The sequence below is a fragment of the Salvia hispanica genome, chromosome 6, assembly GCF_023119035.1.
Source record: "Salvia hispanica cultivar TCC Black 2014 chromosome 6, UniMelb_Shisp_WGS_1.0, whole genome shotgun sequence".
NCBI lineage: Eukaryota > Viridiplantae > Streptophyta > Magnoliopsida > Lamiales > Lamiaceae > Salvia > Salvia hispanica.
In genome coordinates this window covers 46,330,693-46,351,018 of record NC_062970.1, presented here as the reverse complement: position 1 = coordinate 46,351,018, position 20,326 = coordinate 46,330,693, and the positions used below count along the sequence as shown (strand labels likewise).

Below are 20,326 nucleotides of genomic sequence, written 5' to 3'. Positions count from 1 at the left end.
TCGGTATTTATTTAATATTCTCAATTTTGCAAAAATCAAAACGAAGTTGGAGTAAAAATTAAAAGAATTCAATGAAATATTAGTTTGAGAGGGACAGTCGATGATAACAATGTATCATGAAAAGAAAATAAAAAAATACGGTTACTGAATGGCCTCCATTTCAGGTGGGGATTTAAATGCACATTTTTTCGAACATAGTGCTTTCACCACATCACAATATTTTGCATCATTATTTATGTACATTATTTACAAAAAATTATTAATAAATTAATTATTATTCTGCCTCACAGCTATCGCCCAATAAATTACTTACGGAAATATACAATTCAATTAATTACTATTTATTGCATATGCCATGTAGCTAGATTGGTCCAGGGTTCATTTGTTATAGGTGCAATAAAAGGCACCTCTAATTGGGAAAGCTCAACTAATCATTTATTTATCTGACAATATTTTACATCATCATATTTTGTACCATGCATAACTCTTTTTTGCTACAGCAATTTGAATATCTTTCAGTAATAGAAGAAAGAAAAATTAGGGCACAAAATTAATAAATGTGTATGCCTATACATCTAGAGTAACAAAAGCATTTCATTAATTTCTTCTCTTTTGTAATGGTCCATCCTTCTAAATTCTAATAAATCTTGATCACACACAAGCAACCAAATTTAACAATAAACACTTCGATAAGTGTTCAATAACAAAATTACTACTCCAAATCACTTCAATATATGTTCTTTTCTTAGGGTTTACGTTGATGTATGGAGGTTATAATTTGGGATAATTTTCCAAAATATGGAATGCACGTATTTTTGTTGGACGGAAAAATGGAAAGAGCACAAATTTTTATGAGACGGAGAGAGTATATACTCTTTTTTCATGGGATGAACGAAAGTGGAAAGTGCACATATTTTTATGGGACAGAGGAAGTCTATACTCTCTTTATTCATCAATAGTGCATATTTTTTTTAATTTCTTATTCTAATTATTACAGTTTCTGAAATGGAAACTTCGTTGTTTCCACTTTACCATTTGTTTTATTATATTCATTTTTTACTCAATTTTTTTATTTTAATATTTTTAACGGTTAATATATTTTTTGAAAATATTTTGTCTCATGCATAGCAGGGTGATAACACTAGTTGATCACACAAGCAACCAACTTTAACAATAAACACTTCAATAAGTGTTCAATAACAAAATTACTACTCCAAATCACTTCAAAACGCATAAATTTACCAGTCTATTCGAACGCTACTATGTACACATACTCATCGAGCCAAATATCGACAGATGTTCGATGACAACGGGATAAAATACGAGATTGGAAGTCACTCAAAAAACAAAAGCATCAATGCATGGGTGCATTTGCCAACCCATTTAACCACCTCACACCAATGCACTATAATTCAATGCACCATTAAAAGCTTCTTCCTTTTCCTCAACTCCCAAATCCATTAAATAAATCAACCAACAAACTTTCCCCCAATTTTCTATTTAAAACCCTTCCATTTATCACTTCAACCAAAAAACACATTAATATTTCCCAAAATGCTGAATTTTCCTCTCTTAGCTTGCCTCCTCCTCTGCCTCCTCGGCCGCGGCGGCGCCGCCGCGGTCCCGGCGGTGATCGTGTTCGGAGACTCCTCGGTCGACGCCGGCAACAACAACCAGATATCGACGGTGCTGCGGAGCAATTTCCGCCCCTACGGCCGCGATTTCTACGGCGGGAAACCGACGGGGAGATTCTCGAACGGCCGCATTCCGCCGGATTTCATCTCGGAGGCGTTCGGTCTCCGGCCGTTCGTGCCGGCGTACCTCGATCCGCAGTACAACATCTCCGATTTCGCCGCCGGCGTCTGCTTCGCCTCCGCCGGCACCGGATTTGACAACGCGACTTCGAATGTGCTCGTAAGTTCGAGATCGGTTTTAGCCACACGCTTTTCTCGTGTTTCGTTGTTGCGGTTTTAATTGTTTATTAATTTATTTATTTTTTGAGGAAATTGATATACATACAAATTGAAATTTGCATGGGCTTAATTTCAAGCTTGTTTCTGAAACAAATTCAGAAATTAGCTAGATTCTCATTTGCATAATCACACTTTTTTTGTTGGTTTTGTGTGTGTGTATGTGTGTTTTTTTTTTCTGAAGTAGATAATTCTGTGCTTCACTTGGATCGAAAAATATCAGACTGAAAATAAGCAGCATTTATTATGCATATAATAAATAATTAATGAAATGAAGTTAATATTATCATATTTTGATACACCTTCCGTTCCGCGTTTAATTTTCAGCACTCATTTTAAAAAAATAATAATAAATAATTAAAGTAGAGAAACGTAAAAAGAAAAAGAGAATAATAGAGAGAAATTCTTCTTTTATTATTTTCTTTCTTACTTTACTCTCTCTCCACTTTAACTATTTATTAGTAGTATCATTTTTTCAAAACTAGTGCTCAAAATGAAACGCCTCTACTACAGAGGGACGGTAGTATTTTATTTCAGTATTAAAATAGACAACATATACTCAATTTTGATCAATTTGTGTATATTTATTTTGAATTTTGTGATATCTATGTAGAATGTGATTCCTCTATGGAAAGAGGTGGAATACTACAAGGAATATCAAAACAAACTCAAAGCCTACGCCGGCGAAACAAAGGCCAATTCCATAATCAACGATGCTCTCTACTTGGTAAGCTTAGGCACAAATGACTTCCTAGAGAACTACTACACTATCCCGAACACGAGGTCCAGATACACGGTCGACCAGTATCAGGACTTCCTTATCGGGCTAGTGGAGGAGTTCATCACGAGCATCTACGGCCTGGGAGCCCGGAAGATCTCGTTGACCGGGCTCCCGCCGATGGGGTGCTTGCCGTTGGAGAGGTCCACAAACTATGTGAATGGGAATGGGAATGAGTGCATGGAAGGGTACAATCTTGTGGCCTTGCATTTTAATGAGAAGTTGAATGGTTTGGTTGGGAAGGTGAATGGGAAGTTGAGTGGGATTAAGGTTGTTTTCTCTAATCCTTATGGGATTTTCATGCAAATGATCAAGAAGCCTTCTCAATTTGGTAAGTTTTTTTTTTTTTTTTTTGTTATTTTCATGAAGTTTCTTACAGTATTACGTTTTCGTGTTTTGAGGGACCAGTCTCATGTTAGATAGTCTGACGTGTCAAATTTTCAGATAGCGTCTTTAATTGTATTAAAAAATATCCTTAATGGTTTTATCATGAAATGGAAAAAAAATTAAATCACTCATTTTGGGAAAAATTGGGGTTTGAATTTAAATTTTGATGGGATTTTTAGTTTGATACTACTTCTAAATGATCAGATATTTTGTGAATAGTTTAATTACACATCAATTTGGGGTTATAAATTAGGATACAATTAAGCATGAAGGTGGTTGGGCATTGATATATATGTCAACATGCAACAATAAATTTCAATAATTGTGTGTGTTTATGTCTACAAATATAGTAGCTGGTAAATTAAGAAAAGAGGGTAATATTATTATGTGATAGTACAAAATAGTACCATGTTGTTATGAATTATGCATGTGAGTACCATATTTTAGAGGTTGTTAATTAAATTGAAGGTAGGTAAATAATTTGTTACTAGCTAACCAACTAACATTCTTTAATTATTATGAATTAAATGTTTTTTTTATTTAACATATTATGTTGTGAAATATATTGACAGGATTTGAAGTAGCATCAGTCGCATGTTGTGCGACAGGAATGTTCGAAATGGGGTATATGTGCGACCAGCTCAATCCCTTCACATGTACAGATGCAAATAAATATGTGTTCTGGGATTCTTTCCATCCAACTCAGAAAGCCAGCCAAATTGTGGCTACCTACTTGCTCAAGCATAGTCTGCGTGAATTCTTATGAAAAATATAAAACTTGTTCGACCCCGATTTCGTGTTACTAGCGCATATCTAACTAGGTCTTGAGTACGTTGTGGTTTTTGTGACCGATGCCCCCAACTAGTGCTCATAATATCTCGACTTAGATAGCGAGATAGCGTGATTTATGTTTGACGATGTTCGTGTTGTATGTCAATATATATGTTATGTCAACTATTATATCTAGTTTTCAATATTTGTTTCCGCGTATCACTATTTTTTTATGAACGAAAATTACTCAAAGTCAGAAGTTGACGAGCAAAGTTTTAAAAAGTAAAAAAAAAATCAACTACCACGCTGCAAACAACATACAACAATATCAAGACCGTAGATGTATCAATCTAGCAGCACAATACCGCATATACAAGTGAACCACACAAAGCAAAAATACAAACTCATAAAAAAAAGTGAAAAACAGAGAATTTACAACCCGAACATAATATCACAAACTAAAACAATCAGGCACCGTCCTATAAACGTAAAAACAGTCATCAACAACCCGATAATTTAATTTTTAAAGGATTTAGCCGATATAATTGAGCAACGCCTAAGATAAAAACATCTTAACACTTATGTGGTATATATTCGATTTCCTAGATAAAATAATATCAAGATATAATCTAGGATTTTGAGTTGTGAGATTATTTTAATCATAGAGGCTTAGCTATGACTAATTATCCCATGATTATCCATCTAAGATTGAGTTGTGGGATTCAATCTCATGAACTAAACACACTACATATTTAATATCGGGATACAATTTTGCAAACTAACCCCTTAATGTGAATGAACTCACAATTCATTGCTTTAATAATATTGACTTATTAGTCAATAATCGTTGTGTATAAAAACGAGACACGTGTCGAATCGAAAAGGTCAAGAAATCTCACATCAATCGCTAGTGAGAAGATGCACCTCTAATTTTATAGTTGGGGATTTAAATGCATTGGCATGTATTAATTTGTCAACTTTATTCTCATACATATTTGGTGTGATATTATTGTAAGTACCAAAGAAATCTAGCAAACATGCATGGTATATACGTACAATGCCTGCAAATGCGATAATAGTTGCAATTAATAGCATTCGGTGGGTGGTTGCTAATTGGTACTATCGAAATCTTTGGCTGCATTTGATCGTATTAATTATGTCGATTCAATATTTTATTAGAAGAGTATTTTATATTGCCTCTCCCTGTCTAACTTACATCTTTCTTGACATTAAATAATGTATATTTATTATTTTTGCAAAATTACTGTTGCATGAAAAATTGACATGCAATTGAAGGATTGCATTGGACACAAGGTTAACATTAGACGAAATTCGATCTCATTTTTCTAAAATTTAAAAATAATACGCTTATTTAGAGTTAAATTATAGTAGATACTTATTTTAAAATAGAGAAAACCAATAGAGATAGTTTTATGAAGTATTATTCTTTTGTTGTCGTAGAGAGTATGATCGACCTTATTTTGGTACGATGCGACTAGTGGATCTAAGTGTTTGAAGAGTATATTTACTGAAACAAATATTATTACATTGATAAGATATTTCATTCATTCCGGCTCATTTTTGTTTACTGAATCTCCATACAGAGTCGGATGTAAGAGTTTCTGTCACCTGGCTTCTTCGGACGTGATTCAACCTTCTCAGCATGTAATCAAATGGCGTTCTTTCTCAATCTAATCTATATAAGTGTGGATAACCCTCCCCCTTATGAGGCCTTTTAAGAGGTGAGTGGCCCAAGTCGATGATGGATTATATCTCTTTATCTCTTCTCTTGCCTACCCACGTAATGAAAGTCCGATATGTCATTCCGGTCCACACATGAAAGGGCGTGTTAAAATTCTATTATCTTATCCCACATCAGCTTGGTGATTATCCTATCTCTATTTGCTATTTTCTTGAATAAACGGTGAAAACTGATAATTACAAATTATTTGGGGGTTAAAGTGAAATTCACCGAAAACATTAATTTTCTGCAACGCCAAACTATCTGCTGCAGACATCCCCACAGTTAATGCGGTGGACTCTCACGATCGACGTCATGATCAACACAATCAACGTCCGAGATCTTCTCATCTCGCCGGAATCCCCCTCCTCGCCGCTCTCGGCGCCGGACCTCCGCCTCCTCATCTCCCGCCTCGATTCCCACTCCCTCCGGATCAAATCCACCGTCCAATCCTACCTCCTTTCCCACCATTCCGACTTCTCCGCCCTCTTCTCGCGCTGCTCCGACGTCGTTTCGAAATCCGAGAATCTCGCCGGAGACGTCGCCGCGCTGTGCGATCAGCCGGTGGAGGCGGATGTGGGGAGGATCGTGAAGGAGATTGTGGAAAAGAGGCGGGAGGCGCGGGGGAAGAGGGAGATTGTGGAGTTTTTGGGGGTAATTTTGGAATTGGATCGGAAATTGGGGGTGGTTAGGGAGGATGTGAAGAGCGGGAGAGTGGTGGAGGCGGCGGAGGGGCTTAGGGAGCTGAAAGCAGCTCTTGGAGTGAAGGGCGGTGGCGATTCTCACACGGCGGAGGAAGGTGAGCCGGCGGTTTATGCGATTTTCAGAAAACAGTGGGTGGATTGCTTCGAGGAGGTGAATTGGAATTTTGCTTTGATTTTGTGTGATCAGAGGAATTGGATTGAACATCAAATGTATTTTTTTCAATATATTTCCTCTTAATTTTGCTCTGCCTTAGTTGGATTGAAGGTTGAATTTTGTGCAATTTTTAAAGTTATTAAGCTTCTGCAATAAGAAGCTTTTCTGGACTTGGAGGAGTTAGGCTTTTCTCATACTTAGAAAAGGTTGAATTTTTTGCTCTTTTCATTGCTTGTGGCACAATTGACGATTGAAACTTACATTTTTTTATTGGTGATGAGTAACAAAATGGTGATTTTATCCAATTTAATGATTTGTTTTTAGAGCCGTTCAATTTGGATGTAGATTCAAGAGCTACTTTTGAGGTTTATGGAGAATGCCGTGCGGTTCGATCAGGATGCCAATGCGGTTTATGTGAAGTATCAGATTGATGGAGTTAATGGTCTAGAGCTGTCCACTCTAATGAATGCTATGGATGTGAGTAAAAATTGGAAAATATTCCCGTATTCATTTTTCAGTGGCGACTTTCTCTGCAATGCGTAATCACATCACCCATGGTGTTTATGTAGGTTGCTGGGGTTCTTGATTATGGGCTTGCTAAAATTGCAGATTTGATCACTAAATATGTTTTCACTCCCGTGGTGAGTTGCAAAGCGATTCCTATAGTTGAAGAAGGAGAAAACAACCAGGATCCGGGCCATGTCAAAGAAGCAGTTCTTAAGATGTCTCTATCTGTTGAGTCTGAGGTACAGATTAGGAATCTGGAAGCAGAATTAGCTTTAATGCGTTTATATAACTATCATGTACTCATTCCTTTGTGTGAATTAATTTACCCATGCTCGTGGCCCATTTAATCGTCCTCATATTCACAGGGCAATAAGGTGGATGGTAAACTTATGTACTCCAACATCGTTCAGATCATAGATTTTTTCAGCAAATATTTATGCTTCAACGATGGATCTTGGATGCGCTGTTTTGGACGATTGACTTGGCCAAGGATGTCAGATATGATTATTTCAAATTTCCTTGTCAAGGTTTGTGTTTAATTCTCGTAGTATTAAATATCGGTTCATATATAAAGAATTTTGTTGAGAAGATATGTGATTTCATAAAATTCTGTTTCCCATGGTGAGATGTTAGTCATGAAATCCCTCCATCGGGTTTCAGGTTGTTCCCGATGATGCTTCGAAGCTACCTGAGTTTCAGCAGATCAGGAAACTCACAATTGATTTTGAGACAGCGTTGAAGGAACTTAAGTTCATATCTTCATCGAATGATAAAGATCATAAGCTGAGTAATTTTGCTGACAATGTTGAAGTGCACTTTGCATCGAGAAAGAAAGCTCAAATTTTGGCTAGGGCCAGAAATATGCTTCTGCAATCTGATTTCAGTCTTCCTCAAGTGAGTACATATTTGTGATCTTGTAAGTGTTTTCGGCTGGTCTGCCTGATTCAGCTGTGGTGTATTTTCCTACAGGACTATAATACGAGAACATTGGGCGCCAGAAAAGAAGAGAGTGCTGACTCCAACCGCGTTATTTTGCTGTTTTCATCTGAGGAATGCGTGGTGTCTGTATCAGCTAAAGAACTCATGGAGCTTGTGCATCAAACCCTAAAGGTTATGTTTTTGTTTTTCATTTCACTATACACTCTCGCCAATTTGTCGACTTGTGTACCAATTTGTCGACTTATATACTTGATTACTTTCTATGTCTTTGTACCCCCACACATATTGAGAATGTGTTTTTATTCCACTGGTTATTGCAGGACGTGTGCTTATCACCTCCAAAAGTGGCATTGGAATTCTACCATGCGGCTAGAAATGCTCTAGTTCTTTACGAAGCGATCATCCCTGTGAAGGTGTGTAGATTAAATTACTTTGCTTTGAGCTATATCTAGTCAAGTTCTTTTGCATTGTGGTGAAGATTTTGCTTACGTTCATATTCATAAAAGTTCAACAAATATGATAATATATTTAATGTTATGACACGTCTACTTGATTTCTAAAGCTTCAAAGCCAGCTCGATTCCATTACCCAGGCGGCTGTTCTCATGCACAATGACTGTCTTTACCTATCTCAGGAGATTCTTGGGCTTGCATTTCAGGTAGGTCTGCATATTGATTAGTTTTCCTTTCCATATCTTTGGCATCATCAGAAAAAAATATTGTATTCCTTTCGGACAATATGCTGATGCCATCGAACTGAAGGAATTGATCTCTGATTTCTGAAGCTAGAACGTAGCTAATTTAGAGTTATTGACTGTCTTTCAGCTCTGAACTAGTAATTTTTAATAATGCATCCCATCGCAATAATTTTGCAGTATCGCCCGTACTTTCCTAGTTCTGTTAAGGAGCTTGCTGTATTTATTGATTTGGCTCCCAAATTTCTACTCCTGGCTGAAGAAGTTTTGCAGCGTCAAGTTCAGCTTGTTAAGTCCAACTTAAAACAGGTACTCTCTGGAAACAGGCCTTTTTGTGGTATCTTCTGTGCGTGCATTTTTACAAGCCAAATCTTTTCCGATCTGATTGTGCTGTGATATGTTGTTGACTAGGCTATCGATGGAGCCAATGGATTTCAAAACACCCACAAAGTGAAACAGTTTGAATCTGCCAAATTTTGCATCGATCAGGTATTCAGCACCTTCTTGAAATGAAGCAGCTTCAATGCCTCCCCCGGTTTGAGATGTTGATTCAGTTTTCTGCTAGATCGTGTTTGTGATCGAGAAAGTGCACATAATCTGGGAACCTTTGTTACTTCCTTCCGTATATGAGAAGAGCATGACCATGATTCTCGAGTCAGTCTTTACTAGACTTGCGAAAGAGATACTTCTTATAGATGACATGGCTGCTGAAGAAACATTGCAGGTGCAGTGCAAGAATTGATCAATATACTTGATTTAAAAAATTTGTATAACTATTAAGTCGAAGTATCTTTCTCACCGGCTTTCTAAATACAGCTTCAAAGACTGATCCAGCTTCTGTTCGAGCATCTCTCCTCTTTACTCGAGCCCATGTTGGCCGTGGACGAGAGAGAGAAGTCACAAGAGGCTCAAAAGGACATGGATAATCTTATATCATCCATCCGGAAGCTGAGAAAGTTGGCCGGTGAAATTTTTTTTCGATTACTGTACCATATTTCCATTATAACTGCATTTCTCAGCAACTTTATCTTACTCTATTTCCTGCACATTCCCTTAGAACTCTTGGACATGCCTTTGAAGTCTATCACCGATGCCTGGGAGAGCGGTGAACTCGCTGATTGCAACTTCGAAGCATCAGAGGTACGAAAATTTCATACACCTTGAACAAAAAAATCCAAAGCTTTTCAGATGATTGTTCGAAAATCTACTATCAATCACTGCCTCGTGCGTTGCAGGTCCAGGATTTTATCCGAGCCATATTCACAGACTCACCTCTGAGAAGAGAATGCTTGTTTAGAATAGAAAACACATACTTCGGATGAAAGAAGAAAAGCGGCGTGATTAATGGAACCACCGAAGATTTGAAGAATCGATGGAATGACCTCAGAACCTGTGGGAGTCGGAGGTGAAACGAGCACTACAAAAACGACGGAAAATGTGAGAGCAGAGGCTTGTTCAAGAGTTAGTTTACTACTGCCATTAACCTCTGCTAATGGTGTTCATTTCTCAGTTTACTCATTTTGAGATTATTACTTTTAGCCCATAGCTTTAGGTTATTTAAAGATAACATTTTTTTAGTATATTCAGTGATACATCTATGAAAATTTATACTTAGAAAACATTTTTGAGAACTTTCTTAAAGCTTTCATTCCCTATGAAAGAGAGAAAATGGAGGGAAAGGATAAATATTTTATTATTGAAATTTTAATAACTTATTTTTGTGATAGTTAAGATTACTAGATTATCATTTTTTTTTGTCATAGTTAAATTTATAGTATCATTGTTTAATTTACCATAATAGACTATGTGCATCATAATTAAACAAATTTACAAATCTCATGTTTTTAAAATAGAGTGACACTGATCAATGCTATCGTCCACACAAGTATTATTCTCACTAAGGCAAAACGTGTATGATAATATAACATATGATGTTTCTTGATGTAATTATCTTGTAAGATGGCCTTGTCACATTCAATACAATTATATTTAATCATATTAGCATAGTATAGAGAATTGACCTAAATTGTTTTGTATGTTCAAATCACATCACCGAAAATAAACTGACCCCTTGGAAATCAATTAAAAAAAAGGATCCATTACATGAATAAACTTTTGTATTTTTTTGACTTTCTAATTGACATCGATGAAATAAAAAATAGTAAAAGTTAAAACCCATAGTTAGTAAAGAAAGACAAATTGCGTGAGCAAATAGAAACCGTTAAAAGTGGACCAAGTTCCAATTATTGAATTTTAAAATGTAAATTATACGGCTCTTAAAGATAACCATTCTTTGTGGTTGGTTTATGATTATAAAGAAGTGACATTCTGACATTGCGTGACTAATTAATTCAGCTAACACTTGATAATAGCAACTCCGGTGGTTAGCTAAACTACTAAATTTTTATTGTGGTTTTGCATGCTCCAACTTCATTAAAAATTTTAGATATAGTTAAATTTAGTGTGGGGGTGTTTCATGGATCATGCATGTTTCTATTTTATGTCATTTAAAATCCTTTTTGATTATTTATATTGATTATAATTATGATTAATTAAATTTAGTGTGGATTGATTCATGCAGTCTTCCATTTATATAGTAATTGAAACATATTTTAGAGTGCATATATATATTTAATTACAATAGTTTTTGCATGGTTGGTTCAATGCATAAAATTTAGTGCTTGGATGCATTCAAAACTATTCTATTTGTTTGAAGTGTTTTTTAATTATTTATATTAATTATGGTAATTTCAGAACTGGTGTATGATTTGATTTTTAAATGATTTTATTACATGTATATATCCACTTAAAATCATTGGGGGATACAAATAGAATTTAAAAAGGTTTAATTTGAGAACTTTCCATCTTCTTATAACATGTCGACTTATTAATATTTGCAAAATAACTATACTATTATTAATGAAAAATAAGAAAATTTGTCCCAAAATTCCGAGACATATATTGAAAAGAGACATATCACAACAATTACATATCTATGTATACTTGGAGATGACCCGAAAATAGAAAAAACTCTATTAAATTCGGTCTTTGGAGTTGTCGCCGATCCCACTGTGAGACTGAGACGGCTCCGCACCATCCTTTCGAGACTGGAGTTCACTTCTATTTTTCATCTGCCATCCACTGCAAGCAACAATCACCGCATCGCTTATGCCTTCAATGCTATAGACGATATCTTTGATTACGCACAATCCTACGAGTTCTGTTTTCTGGATCCGTCGTTGCACGATTAGAACTAATTTGAACATGCAAGATATAGGACAAAGGTCAAAACAAAGGACAAATTATGTAAACGTGGCGCGCAGCTCTCCAAAATCAGCACACTCATAATATAAAGTAGCATATTCGTTGGAATAATACTATTATGCTCTTTCTACCGATCTTTCTCTTTTGAAAAAAATAAAACAAAAATAATTAAAGGTGCATCTATTATAATATTGACTATGTCAACATAATTTGTTCCAGCCATTTTAGGAAGGTGTTGAATAAAATTTTATATTTATAGTTCAACTTTTTAACATTTCCAAACCACACATAATTTCGAGGTTTCGTTTATTGTAACTTGTAGTAATATAATAGTAGTGCTAGAGTTGCAAACGTAAGGTTTTAATACATACAATTATTGCTACAAATAGAAACATTAGCTTTGGACAAAATTAATTATAAAAAAATTCTAGCATACGTGTAAAACTGTTTTTTTTGTGATTTTAATTTAAAGTATATTTACTCTTCCACTTTTTATTTTTATTCTTTTATTTATTGATTCAAAGAATATCCACCGATTTTTATTTGTCAAAGAAGATATAAGGGAATATACTTCTTATAACAAAAAGTTAAGTAGAAAAGGATTGCCTTTCCCTCATTTTCATGCTTTATCTTCTACCAATTGCATGTGTGTGTGTATGTACGCATATAATTATAATACACTCTATAATTAATGGTCAATTATTGGTTCCAATATTTTCAGTTAGTCACGATTTAAAATTCATGTATGAAAATAATTGTGTTCATTTATTTTCGTATGGAACAAGTTAATTAGAGATCGTAAAGTCAAATAGTTGAATTGACAATATTCTACTACTTTAGATTATGCTACCCTACAACTATAGTTCTCATCTTGAAATCTTAAAAAAAAAAAAAAACTAAAGTTTTCAAGTTGAAAACTTCATATTTATACTAGTACTTTGTTTATCTATTTTAAATAACATTATAACAAAATTTGATTTCTATATTCCCATAATAAAATTTCATTTAGCTCGAGAAATTATTTACTATATGCACAATTAATTCAAAAATACTTACATAATCATCTAGATGGTTAGCATCCCTATGAACACAAAAAGTCGCCCTAATAATCCTTATTGGAAGAGATTTTTTTTCTTTGAGGAGAAAAAATAACACAATTTAGTTGACTATACATTCTGCATACTTGTTTCAAAACCTAAATGCAATACAAAGTCAAAACCACATTTTCTTTCTATTGAAATATAAAATATTTACTCATACCATAAACTAAAAATTCATTTTATTAATTTGGCTCATCCAAAATTTTGTTATCCAATTTTCGTATTTAATTAATCATTTTAAAATTAATAATCGAGACTCTCATTTCACTAACAGCGTACTCAGGCCCGAGAAATTTATTAAAGTCCGCGCCAAAAGGGACAGAGAATGGGCCGAAGCCCTACCAAATTGATATTTTATTTATCCATATAATATCGTCGAATTCTCGATATTTTATATAATATCCTATACCAAAACAAATTCTACGTCCGCTCCTAGTGACCGGAAATGGCTCGTGGACGGAGGGAGTATTATTAAATAGAGAAAATAGATAAATTCGAATAAATGGATGATGAGTGCACGCATATACCATTTGCTTGTGGTAGTCAAAATTACATGCCCCAAACATCGCCTATAAATAAACCCGCCAACTAAAAATCATCACAAAAAGGCATTTCTTCAACACTCCTTTTCATCTGAATCAACTAGAAAAGCAAGAAAGCGAGAGATCACTGTTGCAGCAATTCATTTTTTGTGTTAGATTAAATCAGAAAAATAAAAATGATGATGAAGTTCAACGCCGAAAACGGCAGCAATAGAAATCAGTGCAGAGCTGCAGAGGCGGCGGTGCCGCGGCAGCTGAGGGTGTCGTTCCGGGGGGAGAGCTACGTGGAGGCTGGCGGCGCGGTGTTCACGCCGCCGCTCAATTTCGCAATGGTGGAGTGCGGGATTTACCGGTCTGGATTTCCCGACTCCGGCAACTTCTCCTTCCTCGAAACCCTCAACCTCCGATCTATCATGTGAGTCTCTCTCCTCTATATATACATACATATGTATCTATAGACTATAAATAGAGAGGTGTGGCATAGTTTGAAAATTGAGGTCTGAGGATATGGTGCTGATTGAGTGTGTGTGGTGTGTGAAAACATAGACGTGGATATTAAGGTTTTTTTGACATTTTTTTTATATTAGTTGTTAGATTATTGAAGATTTGGGAAATGGCATTTAATGCTTTGTCATTGTGTGGGAAGAAAGATTAAATATAAAGGAGTCATTTTGGGTGTTTCTTTAGCTATTTTGATTACAATACAGTTATTACAGTTATTTCAGTTACTGTACAGTTTCATAAGATTTTTATGCAATAAGCATATGATTGAACATGGCTATAACTCTTTCCTTATATCACACATCAAAGTAGTGTGTGTGTGTGTGTGGAGAGATAGGTTAATTTGTGTTTTCTTTGTGTAGATATTTGTGCCCGGAGCCGTACCCCGACGCCAACGTGGAGTTTCTCAAAGCAAATGGGATTCAGTTATTTCAGTTTGGGATTGAGGGATGTAAGGTAAGTATAATGTTGGTATCATAATGTTCTTGAATAATGCTCAAAAATGAACATGGCTCCTTTAGTTATGAAAGGAGAGTACTGACTTCCTAAGAATTAATTAGCGACGGACGATTCTAGGGGGAACATGTTCCTGATACCTATAACACGAACTCGTGCTTAACAGGAACCCTTTGTGAATATACCCGAAGACAAAATTCGCGAAGCACTGAAGGTAGCTATAGGTATGTTGGTTTCAACTTTCAAATTCCCATTTCAGAAAATGCATGCTTGAGTTCAGTAAGATAACTTCGGTTTTATTCACTTTTTTTTCTTAATGTTAGATGTCAAGAATCATCCTCTACTGATTCATTGCAAACGAGGAAAGGTAATATATGTACATTCTCTATAGACTAAACTAGGTAGCTACAAAGTTGCAGATGTAAGTACTAACTTGTTATTGGATGTGGTCACTTCATTCAGCACCGAACTGGTTGCCTCGTTGGGTGCTTGAGAAAATCACAGAGATGGTGCCTGACTTCTGTTTTCGATGAGTACCAGCGGTTTGCAGCAGCCAAAGCAAGAGTTTCGGATCAGAGGTTTATGGAGATGTTCGACGCTTCATCCTTCAAGAACTTGCCTATATCATTCTCAGTCTCCAAGAGGTATAAGGAGTGTGCCTGATAGAATATTTTTTGTTTCATCAGTTCAACTAGTGAATAAACATCAGTATCAAAATTTATGGAGCAACGACATTTCCAAAGCCTCTGAACTATAAAGTAGAATGATTGTTTAGGATCAGTAAAACACAATCTATCAGATCAAGAAGGCTTCTCTTTTTCTTATATGAGTGTAAATGAGCCTAATTCTTATGCAGCTATCATAGTCACTCCATTGAAAGTAAAAGCTTGAATCAATATATTCTGAAGCATAATGATGACTCGTGCTATGGCCTTCACACAAGAGTATTGTTGAGAGCGAGAATATTTGAATGATCTAATATATACCGCTTCTAGTTCAGAATGATACCTTTCTCAGTAATGAATAATCAGCAATGCACATACATTCCTTATTCTGATAATTCTTCTGGATGGGTATTCGTCTTTGATGAAGCTTTATGTCTCCTGCAGAACACAACTGGTTAGTGGATGACAGGCAAAGGAGGTGAAAATGGCAGGTTAATTTTCAGTATGAGCTCACTCATCTTTCCATGAGCATTCTTTTTTGTATCTTTTCACAATACACTTGCCTCAAGTGTCGAAAGTAAAGTAGAAATCGTGCTTATTTTATCGTGCATAGGGGTCTACTTAGAGCAGCTATTTCAAATTCAATGTAACAACTCCTAGTTGTTTATGGAATCATAAAAGTTTGTGTACTAGTTAAGTCTCTGCAAGCCAAGCTGAAATTTCTCCCTCCCTCCCTCTCCTCTCTCTCTCTGAAGACAAGAGTTATGCTACACTAATTGCACCACTGAAAACAATTTACTGCTAGTTTAGCCACAGTTAGCAACCGAAGATTGCTTTCTGTGGTTACCTCTGATTGAGATGTTACATCTCCTTCTTGGACTTCTTCACTCGATAAAAGGACTCTTTCCAGGGAGGAGCACTGTCATATGAATCTTGGGTCAAAAACTGCCAGCGGATGCATAAATCAAATTGAATATCACTTCTGCACATTAAGGGGGAGAACAGTTCTTTTGACTTACACTAATCCCAACTTTTTCTTGAGGCCACGTCCTCATGGCTCTTAACGATCTTTGAATGAACTCACGCACATGATTATAGATACTGCATTGAAAAAAAATTAGTCAGACCGACGAGCTAGCCTTCGTCCAAAGATAAAAATGGTGCTGCATTCCGTTAGTCTGGGTTAGGATTTCTGCTTGAATATTTCATGTTATGCTAAAATCAACTGCTCCCCCAAAATAATAAATATGAGGTTCAAGTTTTTAAAAAATGGTTGAGGGTGCTGAAGCACCCCTCTGCATTGAACTGTTTCCGGGCAACATTTGCTAATTGAACCTGTAAAGGAGCTAGCTACTTGGATCTCAATTAATTAAAATGCATCGAGATTCAATCATTTAGTCCCTTTTGTTAGCTCACGAACTTGTTTGTTTGCATGCCTGTGAACCTATACCAAGTGAAGTTCGGCCCAATATTATGCTTTCAACCCTGTTCACAAGCTCGAATTCGATCCCCCTCCCCCCTAATTTTATGTACCTTGATTAATGACAAACCCAGCTCGAGCTGTGCACGAGCCTAACTATTTTGATTTGAGCCAAACTCAAATATGTATCAAGGTGGAGCCTAAGTAAAATGCAAATGTGTTAAGCTCGGGCTTGCTAGTGTTTGGGTAGGCTTGGTTCGTTTCCAGCCCTATATCGACTAATATAATTACATCTATGTCATACCTGAGCCGATGCCTATTGCAGGCAGCAAGGAAAGCCACTAAACCGTGGAGAATACTTCGGAGAGCACGAAAAATCTGATCAAAAGAAACATAACATATGTATAAATCAAAAATTGCAAGCAGATCAAATATGCAAAACACTAGTAACTAAGCAGATTTCAGTTGTGCAGCAAACTACCTGAGAGAAAAGGTCATTCCAAAGGGAACGCCACATTGAAATCTCAACTGTGCTCACCGTTGACTGAACACTCCTTGTCACCCTAAAGATGCTACTTGAAGACATCCACACATCTCTAAACAAGGCGAATAAGACCGAACTTGAGGACGCGAGAATACGGCAGAACCCGAAGAGCAGCCTGAACGGAGCGTAAAAAAGTATCCATGCTACAGAGTATACCAATTTTGTTGCTGGAAGAAACAGATAAAAAAGATTCAAGAATGTGTAGCCGTTATGTAGAAAAGGTTAAAGTGATTGATGAAAGTATGTGTCCTTACAAACATTCCAAGCTACATTGAACAAGTACCACACCGGCAGCAGGAAGATCTCCAAAATATCACCTATCATCGTGAAGGAAGATTCCACCACTGCCGAAATCACTGAGAAGAAATCCTCTGCTACTGGTTCGAACAGATTCCAAAGGGGCAAGAAGAATTCCACGACCTCAGCAAAGGGCCGAGCCAATGGCATAACACAGAATGAGAGGAAGGAGAGAACGGTCCTTGTTGCAGTGAGGAACCATTTCATGGCCTTTTGGAAGTTATGAAGAAACAGCATAGTTCCTAAATACTGAATCCTTGAAGTCATTTCCCACGCATCTATCCAGTCGCAGAGGGGTCCGAACATTCTAGAAACTGTTGCCTTAAGCAGAGGTACATTCTTGTATAAGTCATAGAAGCCAATGAGGACAGTAATGACTGAGATAAGGACATATAGGCCTCGTGCTAGAGGGCACATCCATGGTCGGTAGAGCCGGCAAAATCCTGGGTAAGACTGCAGGAAAATGACCCACGATGGAAGTCCAGCTTCAAGTAGAGTGAGTAGCCTTAGTTTTGGCATTATTATTTCCTTTAGCTTGAAAGGGAGATAGGGATCACTGAACTTGAATAGAATCAAAACATCACGATAGACTGTGACCTCGATTTTTTCTTCACTGTCACTTACATCAGAGGTCTTCGAACAGATTCCATTTGGTTCATTGTTTGCTTCTCCAGAGCTAGAAGCGTGCTCAGCTTCATAGTGACTAGAGCGAAAAAAATTCCATCTTCTGGGAGGCTCATTGAGGGTAGGAGACACACGGTGTGTTCTCTTAATACTGTCAGTTGTATCTGGACACACACTAGGAGTATGCTCCATAGAGCAGGGAGTTTCACTTCCTGCAGGTGTAACATCACTAGTAGTTTCGTCCCCATCCTCATTAATAGTCGTCACGAAACTTTCTTCAGCATCATAGTAATCCTCTCCTGAAATAACCTCAAACTTAGTGCCGCAACAAATTAACTTATGAAGCATTATCACATTCATGTGTTTTGTTATTCTGATTCTAGATATGCTAGAAAGTAGTAGAAAATGGATCAAGGCCTTGGACAATCAATAAACATGTTTATAGTAGTATTATACAAATTTGAACTTTGTAGTTCTGTTAGAAATGGAGGATTGAAAACAAATGAGGCAATGAGAATTGGACAGGATTTTCCATATACCTATGAACGTTTTAGCCACCTAAAAAATAATATTGAAATGATGCAAGAATCTAGAATGCAGTTCTGGCTATGACAAATACCTAATGTGATTTCCAAATGCTCCTTCAGCAGAATATGTTCTTCCATCGTCCCAGGAAACCATGAGGCTATGCTCCACACAGCTTGTGCTATACTGTCGAATTCCCATCTTCGCATAATCTTAGCCTCTATTGCAAGTGATGTATCTGTCTGAAAACGACAAACAAGAAACGAGAAAGCAGATTTCAGGCACCTGGTTTCTAAATGCAGTAACTAAAGTTTTCTCTGCGGTCACTACCAACCTGAAGATCATTATAATAATTGATTCCACGAACATTGCTCCACACAACCTCAAATACAATGAACCCATACAGAGTGCTGTGTATCAAGCCATTTGCAATCAATGAGGTTGTGAGCTTCTTTACTGGAAGCAAAGCATCCTCCCTAGATCCAACCACATCATCGATGACACGGAACCACTCTCGGAGAACTCTTAATTTTCTGGTAGGTGGTGGGGAAGAAGTCTGTGATTCTGGAAGTTCTTCAGTTGTCATTTTTTCCTTCTTGCCCCTTGTGTTCGCGAATGGGGACAACCTGGACTGTAGAAATATGAGAAGTACTTCTGAGCGAAACAGTTTTTGACAGAGCTTATGTTAACTTGATAGTGCTAACTATAATGGAACATAATCTTTTTAGCAACCTTAGTAACCATCAATTGCCACCAATGAGTAGGCAGAGGCGCAAGATCTTTCAGCCATGGCCTATTGTCCACCAAGATATAGAAATTCCCACTCTCAGAAGGTAGAAATAAGTGGAGATCTGAAAGGTAGGACTGCAAATCCCTGCACAAAGCATATGAACCTCTATATTAAACAGATTACAGCAATGTCTAGAGAAAATCTTTCAGAACATTGAGTTAGGATGAACGCACACCCATCCACCCACACACACACACGATGTATCCAAGAAAAGGAAGTCACTGTGAGATTTTCCTCTTTTGCATATTCAATAATCAGGAATTTTGAGAAATAGGCTGCCATGATCATTGTTGAATATATTAGATTATACACTAGAGATTAGTATAAACAAAATTCTCCTCCTTAGCATCCTACACACTAAGTTAAATAATGCTTTAGGCAACTACAAAAGCTTTACATTCCAATAGAGAGACCTCGGAAATCCATCATATACTCTTTACAAGGAAAATGATTTCTAGATATTCAGAGCTCTCCAATCTATTTCCATAACCTTTTCCTCTCTTCATAGTATTTCTTTAATAAGACCAGAAACCATATTTACTCACAAATTGAATGCCATTCATGGAAAAATCAATAAAAACAACTTCCAAAATCTAAATTCAGCCACAATGAATCCAATAAAAGAAATTAATTACCCAATCTGCAAACTCGTCAATGGAAAGATGCAGCGCCCCACTTCCCCTTGCGCCATTACTCAAACCTCGCTCCTTCTTCAAAGTTCCTCCTACCACCACAAGTTCAACAGCATTCAATTGACAGGATTGCAAAATCAATTGGGGGAAAAAAAACCTAAAAAGCAACAAAAAAAAATTACCTGAATAAACGAAATGCAGCTCGATTTCAGGGGATTTCCATAAGAATACTGCTTCGCACGAACAATCGGAACAGCAAACACCGATTACAAGCTTCATCAACCTTGAATCGAGGATCCAGGAAAAAATTGGGGGAAATTG

At 36.6% G+C, this 20,326-nt stretch overlaps 4 protein-coding genes and 1 long non-coding RNA gene across 6 annotated transcripts; 3 read left to right on the top strand and 2 right to left on the bottom strand.

Annotated features, from left to right (window-relative positions):
• Nucleotides 1-1,520: 1,520 nt before the first annotated feature.
• Nucleotides 1,521-4,111, top strand: LOC125192241 (GDSL esterase/lipase At2g04570-like). Its single transcript, XM_048089755.1, has 3 exons — nt 1,521-1,914; nt 2,584-3,079; nt 3,708-4,111. The coding sequence occupies exons 1-3, from the start codon at nt 1,555-1,557 to the stop codon at nt 3,899-3,901; spliced, it is 1,050 nt and encodes a 349-aa protein (XP_047945712.1). The 5' UTR covers nt 1,521-1,554; the 3' UTR covers nt 3,902-4,111.
• A 1,821-nt stretch (nt 4,112-5,932) lies between these two features.
• LOC125192975 (centromere/kinetochore protein zw10 homolog) lies at nt 5,933-10,270 on the top strand. Of its 2 annotated transcripts, XM_048090662.1 has the most exons (14): nt 5,933-6,502; nt 6,851-6,982; nt 7,075-7,251; nt 7,378-7,539; nt 7,673-7,906; nt 7,982-8,122; nt 8,272-8,364; nt 8,514-8,609; nt 8,826-8,954; nt 9,057-9,134; nt 9,211-9,369; nt 9,462-9,609; nt 9,703-9,785; nt 9,881-10,270. In XM_048090662.1, the coding sequence occupies exons 1-14, from the start codon at nt 5,936-5,938 to the stop codon at nt 9,965-9,967; spliced, it is 2,286 nt and encodes a 761-aa protein (XP_047946619.1). In that variant the 5' UTR covers nt 5,933-5,935; the 3' UTR covers nt 9,968-10,270. The 2 variants fall into 2 exon arrangements, with proteins under 2 accessions (XP_047946619.1, XP_047946618.1); XM_048090661.1 differs by having other exon boundaries at nt 9,462-9,785.
• A 3,323-nt stretch (nt 10,271-13,593) lies between these two features.
• On the top strand, nt 13,594-15,870 carry LOC125192664 (probable tyrosine-protein phosphatase DSP4). The gene is made up of 6 exons (XM_048090285.1): nt 13,594-13,966; nt 14,415-14,508; nt 14,675-14,732; nt 14,832-14,875; nt 14,971-15,152; nt 15,618-15,870. The coding sequence occupies exons 1-6, from the start codon at nt 13,728-13,730 to the stop codon at nt 15,637-15,639; spliced, it is 639 nt and encodes a 212-aa protein (XP_047946242.1). The 5' UTR covers nt 13,594-13,727; the 3' UTR covers nt 15,640-15,870.
• LOC125192665 lies at nt 14,833-15,622 on the bottom strand. Its single transcript, XR_007171445.1, has 2 exons — nt 15,552-15,622; nt 14,833-15,167 (listed from the first exon to the last, which is right to left on the bottom strand). It is a non-coding gene; the product is annotated as an uncharacterized LOC125192665 (long non-coding RNA).
• On the bottom strand, nt 15,863-20,284 carry LOC125195562. Its single transcript, XM_048093700.1, has 12 exons — nt 20,188-20,284; nt 20,009-20,097; nt 19,864-19,886; nt 19,316-19,457; nt 18,918-19,214; nt 18,678-18,825; nt 17,392-18,357; nt 17,075-17,304; nt 16,898-16,971; nt 16,193-16,274; nt 16,004-16,092; nt 15,863-15,929 (listed from the first exon to the last, which is right to left on the bottom strand). The coding sequence occupies exons 1-12, from the start codon at nt 20,282-20,284 to the stop codon at nt 15,863-15,865; spliced, it is 2,304 nt and encodes a 767-aa protein (XP_047949657.1).
• Nucleotides 20,285-20,326: the final 42 nt, after the last annotated feature.